Below are 12019 nucleotides of genomic sequence, written 5' to 3'. Positions count from 1 at the left end.
TTATCTTTATCATATCGTAATAACTTATTTGATGTTATTGATGTACATTGTTACAATTGAAGAACTTTAATAACCATAATAAAATATAATTATGTTTATCATAAAGGACATTTCAAATGATGTATTTTGTATGATTGTTTTTACTATGAAAATTGAACATTTGCACCTGTTGGCTAACAGTCTGACTTATAATGTTCAAATGAAACTATTCAGAATGAGTTGAAGGAGTAATCAAGGGAACCAAGGTTACCGCGGTAATCAAAAGAATGTAATCCAGGGACAAAGACCAGACATGGAAAACAGACATACACAACAAAGAATATATAGTAACTAAATCATGCATATAAAGTAAAAAAAGCAAATAAGCAACTCGGACTCCACTAAAACCTGGGAGCATGGACCAGGTGCACCGGTAGTGTAAGCGTCCTCTGCTTTTCTAGAAACACCCGCCGAGTTGCTCATAAAATGTCAAGTCGGGGTAGACAAACGAGGAAAGGAAAACTATGTCCCGTTGAATAAATCAGTTTTCATGGTGCAGATGGATACACCATAACGATCCACGAGTTCATGATGACGACCATAAAACTTCTGTAGTGATGACTTTAATCTTGTGGCAACATAACCCTGTTCTAGAAGCCTATTTGTTAGAGTTCTAGCGCGATACAAAAAGTCTGCGTAGTTTGACAAGAAGAGTTGACAATTTTGAATGAAAAGTCATTACGTTTGTCGTAAAGTTTAGTCAGTAGTTTTCCTTTACCATAGATGTCTAAGTGTAGGTCAAGATATGAGGCTGAATTCACATTGACTGTAGTATCCTTTATCAAAGGTTCTTTGGAGTAGATGCGATGTATCAAATCTCCGAAATTAGGATTGTTTAAAGATAATACGTCACCTATATGGCGGAAATTAAGATTAAAGGATCTAGATAAACAATATTCTTTCTTTCGGATCAGATCAGCTATAAAGTCAGACTCATAAGAGTGAAGGAAAAGGTCAGTAAGTAAAAGAGCACAATTTGTTCCCATTGGAATGCCGACCGTTTGTTGAAAAACACGTCCACCACTCTGGACAAACATATTGTCGATTGAACATTCCAGCATTTTGTAAACATTTTCCTTGGTATATTTGGAAGATGATTTGGCATTATTTCTTACAAAGTATGAAGAATCTCTACCAAGAACTATATATTTGTATCTAGGTGTACCATCCTTTCAGTAAAAACAACGATGTATAATATCTTTAAGTCGTGATTTTAAATGAGTATGGGGAATAGAAGTATACAGTGTTGACAATTCATACTTTTAATGCTATTATATTCAGATAATAGTCTTGAACTGATTGTCTCCAAAAGATCCTTCGAATTTTTCAGGATCCACATTGAATTAATACCACTACGGGAGTAACATGTATTGTGATAGGACTTACACCCTCTTTTAGAGTTGTGAGTATAGACGTTAAAAGTTTTGAATAGTTTGGTGGTACATTTCATTTTGCAGATCCAGCTATGAAACGTTGTTTGTATTAATTCTTGTGGAGTTTAGGAATCCAGTACATAGACGGTAAATCACAATTATTCTCCTTGGTAGAGAGACCAAAAGAGGACAACACAGATTTATGGTTTTCCACACAATCTCTTCTTTGGAGAGTGTGGTAGGAAAGCAGGTCTTATCACTGCTATTTTCTACGTCTACCTCTGATAATAAACATTGGATGTAAAACGTTTTGCAGATAAAAATAATGTTGTTTTTTTGGCTTTGTCTGCTAGTGCGCAACATATTTTTCATGTATATAAGACAATGATTTTGCTACATCGGGGTCTTTGAAAACCGATGTAGCTTTGGCACACATTGACCTACTTAAAACTTTTATTCGTTTCAAAATTAAAGACCTCACGTCTTTTAAAAACTCCGACAGGGAATCAGTGTCTTTTTGTTCTCGTTTTATCCATTTTCTTGTATAGTCCTCGACGGCATCCATAAGAACTTTAAAGTTATAATTTTTGGGCGTGATTCACGGTACTTGGGACCTTTAGAAAGGATATTACGCAAAGATTCGTTTTCGATGATTGTTAAATCTCCTGGAACGACGTGACAAGAAGGACCATATTTGAATGGAGAGTTTTATCAAGAACAGTCAGGTGGTTTAGCCTTGAAGTTCTCAATTTCGAGGTTCTGCAATAGCCTTTTAGAATTGAAAATTTTGGATGCAATGGGTGAAGTATAGGAATATGAAATAATTAGTTTTGAGTTGTCTTTGAAATACGGGCTAATTTTGTTCGTTACTTTTTTGTGATGGAGGATATTAGCCAAATTAAGTGCATCTGTACCTTTATTGACAGACGATAGTAGAAGAAATGATCTTTTTTCTTCATCTTGACCTTTTACACAAAATGGTTAAAAGAGTCTGTGGAAACCAATATCCAAAATGAATGCCACAAGTCTGTATAATGATGAGGTGGGGTCAGAAACAGGAGTGTCAAGACTTGTTTTGTAAAGGGAGTGTAGTAAAGTAAGAGGTATAGAATAAAGTTTGGTTCTAGTGTGATGAAGTCCAAGAGGTTTTTGTATGATAGGAAGGAGACCATCTATGGAGACATCATGTAACTTAGATGTGTTATAGTGGCGTCTTGGATTTTTGTCAAATAAATTAATCACATTTGTGCTATTGTTATATTGGCTTGAAAGGTTTCCGATACTTTTGACGTTGTCATTGAATCCGTAAGGTATCCAGTATTGCGCTCTTTCTCTACGATAGTTTTTACTTAGAACGGGACTGTTCGTAGGATGATAAATTTTGTTTCTAAAATACAAACTTTCATAGGGAGGACTGAATGATCTTGTTGATTAAAGTGTTGATAAACTGTTGGGAGTTTGGTTGTGTTAATTCCCGAACGATGATTGCACATTCTTTTGTTTAATCGTTCTTACGTTTCTCCGACATATACTAAACCACATAAATTGCATTATAATCTATATATTAAGTTTGTTGATTTGTAACTTAAGTCATCGTGACTTCTTGTATGGTAAGTTTTGTTTGTAAGGGAACTGGAGAAGTAAGAGTCGGTTAGAAGAATGTGGCATGTTTTTCAATTTTTAATACCACATTTTGATATGGTACAATGTGTTTCGTCATCGTTGTAGTCAAATATATCATTTAAAGTGACGGAACATGGTTTGATAATTTTGAAATAGTCAAAATTTTTGTGATTGGGAACTTTTACTTGAATTGGTCGGGGCACTTTCCATACCAGATGCGAGCGTGCTAAGATTCACATCTGGGGATATCACATTCTTACAAGATAACAGAGTGTCCGATCTGCGGTCAGGTTCGGGCCTTTTTATACTGGACGACGTTCGAGTTAGCTTTCCTTTTATTCCTCTTGTTAAAACCATTAATTAAAAAACAAATGTATCACTTGGTTGATGATACCCTCGGGGACAAAATCCACCAGCAGAGGTATTGACCCAGTGGTATGAAAGAGTAATCAAGGGAACCAAGGTTACCGCGTTAATCAAAAGAATGTAATCCAGGGACAAAGACCAGACATGGAAAACAGACATACACAACAAAGAACATAAAGTAACTAAAATCATGCATACAAGGTAACAAAAGCAAATGAGCAACTCGGACTCCACTAAAAACTGGGAGCATGGACTAGGTGCAGTGGTAGGGTAAGCGTCCTTTCCTTTTATGGAAACACCCGCCGAGTTGGTCATAAAAAGTCAAGTCCGGGGTAGACAAACGAGGAAAGCAAAACTATGACCCGTTGAATAAATCAGTGTTCATGGTGCAGATGGATACTTCTGTAGTGATGACTTCAATCTTGTAGCAACATAAGCCTGTTCCAGAAGCCTATTTGTTAGAGTTCTATCGCGATACAAAAAGTATGCGTAGTTTCGGCAAGCTCTGGCATAATGTATGAGTTGTGATATGAACACTGCATACGCAAATGCTGAAGGGATGTTGCCACAGATGAAAGGAAAGTTGACAATTTTGAATGAAAAGTCATCACGTTTGTCGTAAATTCATGAAAGTTAATTCATAAAAAAGGAAAAATAAAACAATACATTAACAAATAGACAGAATAAAACATAAAGAATTCAACTGAAGACAAATTGTATAATTGAGCCGTTTGAAATTTGTATACGCATCGTATGTATCAATATCTAATTACATCAGTTTTAATTTATACATGTAGCTTTTATCATTAAGTACAAACTTTGTATGTCAATTGTTAATAGACTTTTAAAAAAATTGTTAACAAACAATTGATACTCATCAAGTACCAGTCCATTTAAAGTTTAAGCACTGTTGCCTATGGTGCTGGTGATTTATGGTGCCAACGAACCCATCGAACAAACAATGCTGCTTTGATCTACATACACTTCATTGTACGTGACGATAGTCCTTTCTGTACTCATACATGTCATAGCTGTAGTGCAAAAACCATGCATCCACCTCCAATTAAAATTAACAAAGTCAAAACTAACAGACTAAGCATACTTTTGGTACGGTACCACACTTTGCACAATTAGGCATTCTAAGCATTACTTGAATACAAAACATCAAGAGGGCACAAGGGTAGGTCAAATGTTTCTTTTACACGATAAAGTGAGCACATCAAAAGATTCAAAAGACAGAGGACCAGATACACTTTGGAATGTTTTGACCTCCTAGAATTGAATCTTTTAAAATGGTAATATAATGCTACCGATCACATTTAGATAAGAAGCTGATTGCAGTGATACAACTTCAACAAATTGGAATGTTTTAGATAAGTGATGACAAGTTACATGTAATCAAAAAGTCAAGTTTTTGGCCAAAATAGACAAAGATTTTCTGAGAATATCAAGGTATTCTATATGGGTCCACATTGGCGAAAATAATTGTATTTCGTGAGGAATGTCAAATTTGTAGTTCCTGAATTTGTAAAATTCAAGAAAACCTGTTGTTTGATAATGACTTAAATGTGCAGTACAAATAAATATTCTTAAGGTTTTGTACTTTTATGGAGCGAGTAAAAGTTTGCCGTGACTCAAACATCAATTTTCATGAAGATAAGGAGCTAATTTCACTCATAAAGTACCTAAACCTTATTCTGTGTCTCTCTTATTAGTATCTGAGTTACTGTAAATTTATACGATGGTCTTGGCTAAATCGTTAGACTGTGAAATAACACACAAACATATCAGATACCTTTGTATACACATGAATTTATTGCAACATGCCAACAATAGTGTTATTTTTTTGGGGGGTACTAAATTTCGACCAACACCCAATATTCAATACGCAAGAAATGTTCATAAAATCACTCATATGTATCAAGCTTTGTAAACGACCTTGATATAGAATGCGGAACGTTTATATATTTTGACAGGATCCTACCCCTACATTTAGCCGAAAATCATTTGAATAGTATCTACCGTAATTGATTTTATTATTCAGCTGTATATTATAATTATAACGTTTTTATTACCGTAATACAACTAATAGTTTCTACATGTACTATTTCTCTAATGTTGGCAAAGTGTAACAAAGTGTTTTCTATAATGAATTACACTATTGTCATGATAAGAAAACACTTAAGTGTACATGTTTGTAAGAATCAGGCAAAATGGGAAAAATCCGAAACATGCATGCCAAACCCAACCGATCTGACAATGTAATATCACTGAAGGATACTATCGCTAATCTTAGAAAATTTATTTTTTTGACAGAATCATCTGCCCTTGAAATGTTCTTTATCAATCCATTTCAAAGAAATTATAACTCTCTGGTCCAGCATGATATATAAACTCTTGTCTGTTTTTATTGATTCTGATGGTGCAAATAGTCAAATTACATAATCAAAATGATTATGTTTCACCTGATTCTTACAGGAACTGATACTTAAGCCTCAACATGACTAACAAGTTAAAATTCCAGAGACGATTAACAGTACTTTAGTAAAATTGGCGCGCCATCTGTGTTTTGGTCTTAAAAATGAGGGATTTATCTTTACTGCTATCGTAATAACTAATCTAATATTATAGTTGTATGTTGTAATCTAAAATGTCTAGACATACATGTTTTGTTGTAGATATATATATAATATCCCCCTCCTTTTTAAAAATTCAACTTAACAGAAAAGTTGTAGCTAACCAGATTAGAAAAACGTGAGTACATTTCATTGGTGTACCTTGTATCGAGGAATATCGTCTTTGTCTTGTTTCAAATGATCAGAGGAATTTGCAGCTATGTTTAAGTAGGATGGAATATAATTATAAAGAGATTCAATTAAGTATTCAGTAATTGTCATTTGTTGCTTTATGTAGTCTTTAAATGATGGCTGGTGTTATCTTAAATTTTAGGAGAAGACAATGAAGTTCATTACAGTGCTTGTTATTATGGTGATCACTATTGAGATGTCAATACAACAACAAAAAAAGCAAACGATTCTTGAATTGTTTCCTGATTACAGATCTCTAACGAAAACAGTGCGAATGGGTAAATATTTTGACTTTAGATAAGAATAAAAACAGGTCAAAAGTTTGAGTCGAATTTTTTTTGTCATTTATGGTTTTCTTATTTGTCTTGATAGTTTGTTTTTTCTTCTGTATTTCGTTCATTGCTATCATTAAAAAATAATAATTGGAGTAATAAATCAACAATACTATTGCTTTGAAATATTTTTGTCATTGTTAGTCAACTCACACGAGCTATTTGACATGTATTCTAATACACATCTATGCGATCTAAACATGTGGATTCGTTTGAAATGTTAGTCACGTACGTGTATACATTGATAACTGTCTGAAAGAACAAGAACCCGTTTCTAGGTCAGCAGAGGACGCTTAAACTTCAGGTACACCTGTTTTTAATTTTCAGTTTTTAGTTGAGTCCGAGTTGCTCATTCACTTTTCTTACTTTATATGTTTTATCGTAGTTATCTCATGTATGGTGTTTGTCGCTAGAAACATGGTTCCCTTGATTGCAACATTTTGTATTTGAAATGTACAAATAATTATTTCAAGAGATCTTAACCATTTTAAAACACGAATATTTGCTATACATGTAATTGTTCGAATAATTTAGCTCGAAACATATTCGGTTTTATTAAACCCGTACATATGCCGTAGTTTCATGTTTTATTTTTATTATATTTTTATTTAATTGAGTATGCTATTTTACGATATTTGTTCTTAATATGGGCGCTGGACTTTGTGTAGGCGGTGTTGCCATAGATGTCACAGCGGTACGAGTTCGAGTCCCGCGGAGGGAACGACCAAAAATTTGCATCGCAAATTTGACAGTTCTTACATCGTTGGGAATTTTTCAGACCTTTCTATACGTTTACATATCTTCCCTGTATCAATTTGATCCGATGGCGCAGTGTAGCGAATAGAGTCGTCACATTCTGAGACGTTGTATATATATATATATATATAGTAGGTCTAAAAAATTCCCAACGATGTTAGAACTGTCAAATTTGCGCAAATTTTTGGTCGTTCCCTCCGCGTGACTCGAACTCGTACCGCTGTGACATCTACGGCAACGCCACCTGCACAAAGTCCTGCGCCCTAGACCACTCGGCCAGCTAGGCTATATAAAAATATAGCTTCCGCTGGCCTGGTCATTCCTCCTCGCAGCCTTAATCTAGGGCTGTAACTTAGTACACGATGTATGGTAGTACGGGACAGTTCATTTAGATGTTATTATGTAGGATAGAGGATCAAATTAGTGATGCATGTCACAACAAATCAATATTATACAAACGTCTCAGAATGTGACGACTCTATTCAAATTGATACAGGAAAGATATGTAAACGTATAGAAAGGTCTGAAAAATCCCCAATGATGTTAGAACTGTCAAATTTCCCGCCGAGGGAACAACCAAAAATTTGCACCGCAAATTTGGCAGTTCTAACATTGTTGGGTATTTTTCAGACCCTTCTATAAGTTCATATTATTTTTTCTGTATCAATATGATCCGATGGAGCAGTATAGCGAATAGAGTCGTCACATTCCGAGACGTTTGTATTTATATGTAAGAGTCTGAAAAATTCCCAATGATGTAAGACCTGTCAATTTGCATGGCAAAATTTTAGATGCTCCCTCCTCGGAAGTAGAAGTCATATTCATGTGACATCTAAGACAAGACCACCTCCACACAACAGTCTAGCTTTTGTTTGGCAATGTATTCCTCCTCCTAGTTTTAATCTAGTATTTGAGATGTATGGTAGTGCAGGACTGCATTATTTTTGTAGATTTGATATCTGAGATAAAAGCTCTTAAGGACAAGATGAAACAGTTATTTGGTAAGGTATTAACGTTTTCACTCGTTCAGTCAACAATCCAAGACCGCTATCAACGTTTCCTTGAAGATCATTAAAGTTAAAGCCGTCATAATTTTTTTTCATACCGAATAGTGCGAACCAGAATCTGTACATGTATCATATCTGTTATCAACTTGAAACTTTTATATCGCCAAAAGAACCACGAAGGTTTATATCGCATTCGATGCAAATTTTGACATGTCATGTTCAATAAATCACTTTTTTAGTATTCTAAAAGATAGTTCGGAGTAGGGCTGCAATATTGGGTAGACGATATAGGGTAAACTATTTTGGTTACGCGATTTTGGGTTACAACAACTCCAAAATAATTCATGTACGGGGAAAATATATTTTGATACAAATATGTGACATAATAGTCTTCCTACCCCAAAAAATTATTAATCGATGTAAAATCACGTAAATATTTCGTTTCAATGAAAAAAAACTGTTATACAGTATGTATAAGGGATCGACTTCCAATACTAGGGTGAAAGGGATATGGAATGGGGATAAGGGGGTGATATGTGGTGTACGGGAGAAGTTTTAATCAAGAGCTGTACATTGCTTGCTTGTTAAATGAAAACCCTTCAAAGTACACTGCATAAACCGATCCCGTAACCATATGTCGAATCGATGAACGATTATTGAATGATTGCTAAGAGATAGATGACTTATCAAAAATAAAATGGTCGATAATTGATGACGAATCGCTATTATATTTTACGGATAAGTTCAGGCAAGGTATGACGTTATATCTGCTTATTTAAAATGATTTACTATCTGTAATTTATTTCCACTATATCGACATCGTAATCTAAAGTCAAGCTTCTTTGTAGATTTGAAATCGGAAGTCAAAGTTTTAAAGGACCAAGTGAATGTGTTAAGTCGTAAGTAACATTTTTGTAACGACAAGTAAATCCTGAAAACATCTCAATAAATAAAATGTCGTTTTCAATAACTGTGCGTGTCGTTTGTTTTCATATTTCATAAGAATTAAAGACAAATGTTTGCTTCGACCGAAATATTCATAAAATATTATATGTTGGTGTATTATTTATAGTTACTTTAAACTTGTGTAGATGATTTATTCCCATGATTTCTGACTGGTGATACACTTTTCAAGTTTGGTATAGCTGTGCCCAAATAAAAATTAATCAGTGCTACTTACCAATTTCCTTCTAGCCGCTAAATTTGACAGTAGAATGAAGTTGGCTTAGGTCTTTGATTTTCAATCAGGATCACAATGTATAATCATCGATTATGGATTTATTCATATAAGGGTCATCTTGGGATGTTTTCCACAGCAGGCATACACAATTATGCATATCTGCATTTAACAACTGCTTAAAACAAATTTTAATGGTCTGCACAAGGTAAGCAATGGTATGCCTGGTACTTTTGGCGTCTCTGTTAGTAAAAATACCTTTTATTTCATTGTCATTGAAGGAAGCAAACGTTTTATTTTTTTATCATTTTCAAATGAGTGCAAACATCAAGTAAGAAAACTGTCGATTGGCCGAAAAAAGTCGCCTTTAAAACAAAAAAGGTTTTACATTATACTATATTTGGGGTCATGCTTAAGCGTTCACAAAGGATGATTACCTCGCGTTTATTATGCGCTGTGCTTTGATCTCCATAATTTGCAAAAGGACAACAATGTACCGAGGGAACCAGAAAATTTCAAGCCATTTTTCTATAATGTACTAAATTTGACCTTTCAATATCTAAAAAGGGATTTGTTCAATAAAAGAGACACTGTAAATTCAGCATCATATATTGACCTACACTTAGAGATCGATGGTGAAGGAAAATAATTGATCAAACTTTACGACAAACGTTTCATTTAGAATGTCGACTTTCTTTTCATCTGTGGCAACATCCCTTCAGCACCTGCGTATAGAGTTTTCATATCACAACCCATACGTTATGCCAGAGCTTGCCGTAAATACGCAGACGTTCTGTATCGCGATAGACTTCTTACACTAAGGCTTCTGGAAGAGGGTTATGTTGCTTCAAGATTGAAGTCATCACTGCAGAAGTTTTTTGGTCGTCATCATGAATTCGTGGATCGTTACGATGTATCCACCTGCAGCAAGAAAACTGATTTGTTCGTTATGTTAAAGTTTTTCTTTCCTCTTACGTCTACCCAGGAATTGACTTTTTATTAGCAACTTGGTGTGTGTTTCTAGAAAAGCAGAGGACACTTACCCTAGCGGTGCACCTGGTCCTTTTCTCAAAGTTTTTAGTGGAGTCCGAGTTGCTCATTTACTTGTGTTACTGTGTATATATTCTTATAGGTTCTTTATGTTCTTAGTTATGTTTTTTTCTGTTTTCCATGCCTGGTCTTTATCCCTGGATAACATTCTTTTCCTCTAGAATCTTGGTTCCTTTGATTACTCTTCCATGTCAGGTTTTTGTCCCTACATTCTTTTGATTTCCGCTAGAATCATGATTCCCTTGTATAAACTTCCAAACACCATGATTTTTTTTGTTTTTTTTCTTTCGTGAGGTTTTCATGTATAAATATTTTGTTTTAAACTTTACATTTTTTTTGTCTTTTATGTGCCACACTTTATACACATTTTAGCCGATTTAAGGACAGATAAATACTTAAAAATGAGACATTCTATTAACAAATTTGGGATGGTGAAGAAAAAACAATCTGATAGATAAACATTCCTATTCATCCGTGTATACCCATAGTACATTTCTATACTAAGCGTTTCCAGACAGATTCTGGCGAATTTCCATCATTTATGTTTTTTTTTTTCAGGCGAATCAATCCCTGCTTTTTCCGTTGCATTAGAAAAACAATCGGTGACACTATCTAGACAAGGTGATTTGCTTAAATTCGATAAAATTATCTTAAACGAAGGATCTGTGTATGATAAAAATACAGGAATTTTTAGAGCACCGCGTGACGGATTGTATCAATTTTCATTGACTGTAACTGCATGGAAGACAAACCACGTCGGTTTAGCTTTATTCCATAACGGTTATGATCATACATATGTGTATGTTCCAAAGATGTATGGAGTTTCAAGCACGGTAAACCCAGTTATTAGACTAAGACGGAGTGACCAGATTTCAGTTATGTGTATGGATAAACCAACATCAGTTACAGGCAGCAATTTGTCACATATGTCTGGTGTGTATATCGGAAAATAAAAACAATGTAGTAAAAATTTAATTATGAAAAGTAGTTTGTTTTAAATTCGCCTCAACTAACAATGCTACACATTTAAGTACAACTGGTGAGATATCAAGAATATAACAGCAGTAAGAGAGCAAGACAGAGAAATCACAAAGTGTGAGATTTTAAGATTTCGAACGAGAAACCTGCCTGAAATGTTGTAGTTTTGCAGTTTATTGCTGTGTTCGATCCCTTTTCACCTTTCTTAATATTGGGTTCTTATCAGCAGGCCTTATCAGAGCGCCCTGCTCACCGAAATTCCTTAGAATATATAAGATGTCATAAATCTATTTTTCCAGATTTATTTATTTTAGACTTGACTTGATTATTAATCGGATGATTGTTCGATGATTTTGTTTTTACCCTTCCTTTTGGCTCAAAATAGGGATATTCTTGTCTTTTAAGTGAGATTGTACACATACATAACGTAAACATAGAATGGTCTTAATATAACGATTGAATCTTTGTTCTTTATACAATTCATGCTAGGAATATAACTAAAGCATAGCAT

At 34.4% G+C, this 12019-nt stretch overlaps 1 protein-coding gene across 1 annotated transcript; it reads left to right on the top strand.

The window, feature by feature from the left end:
• Nucleotides 1-6032: 6032 nt before the first annotated feature.
• Nucleotides 6033-11514, top strand: LOC148613211 (heavy metal-binding protein HIP-like). Its single transcript, XM_088586104.1, has 5 exons — nucleotides 6033-6155; nucleotides 6351-6486; nucleotides 8247-8297; nucleotides 9152-9202; nucleotides 11089-11514. Exons 2-5 carry the CDS (start codon nucleotides 6360-6362, stop codon nucleotides 11481-11483), a joined length of 624 nt encoding a protein of 207 aa, XP_088442230.1. The 5' UTR covers nucleotides 6033-6155; nucleotides 6351-6359; the 3' UTR covers nucleotides 11484-11514.
• Nucleotides 11515-12019: the final 505 nt, after the last annotated feature.

This window comes from Perna viridis, chromosome 6 (assembly GCF_037379345.1).
Source record: "Perna viridis isolate PV_CMFRI_1.1 ecotype Kerala chromosome 6, ASM3737934v1, whole genome shotgun sequence".
NCBI classification, from domain to species: Eukaryota; Metazoa; Mollusca; class Bivalvia; order Mytilida; family Mytilidae; genus Perna; species Perna viridis.
This window is presented reverse-complemented; position numbering and strand designations above follow the sequence as displayed.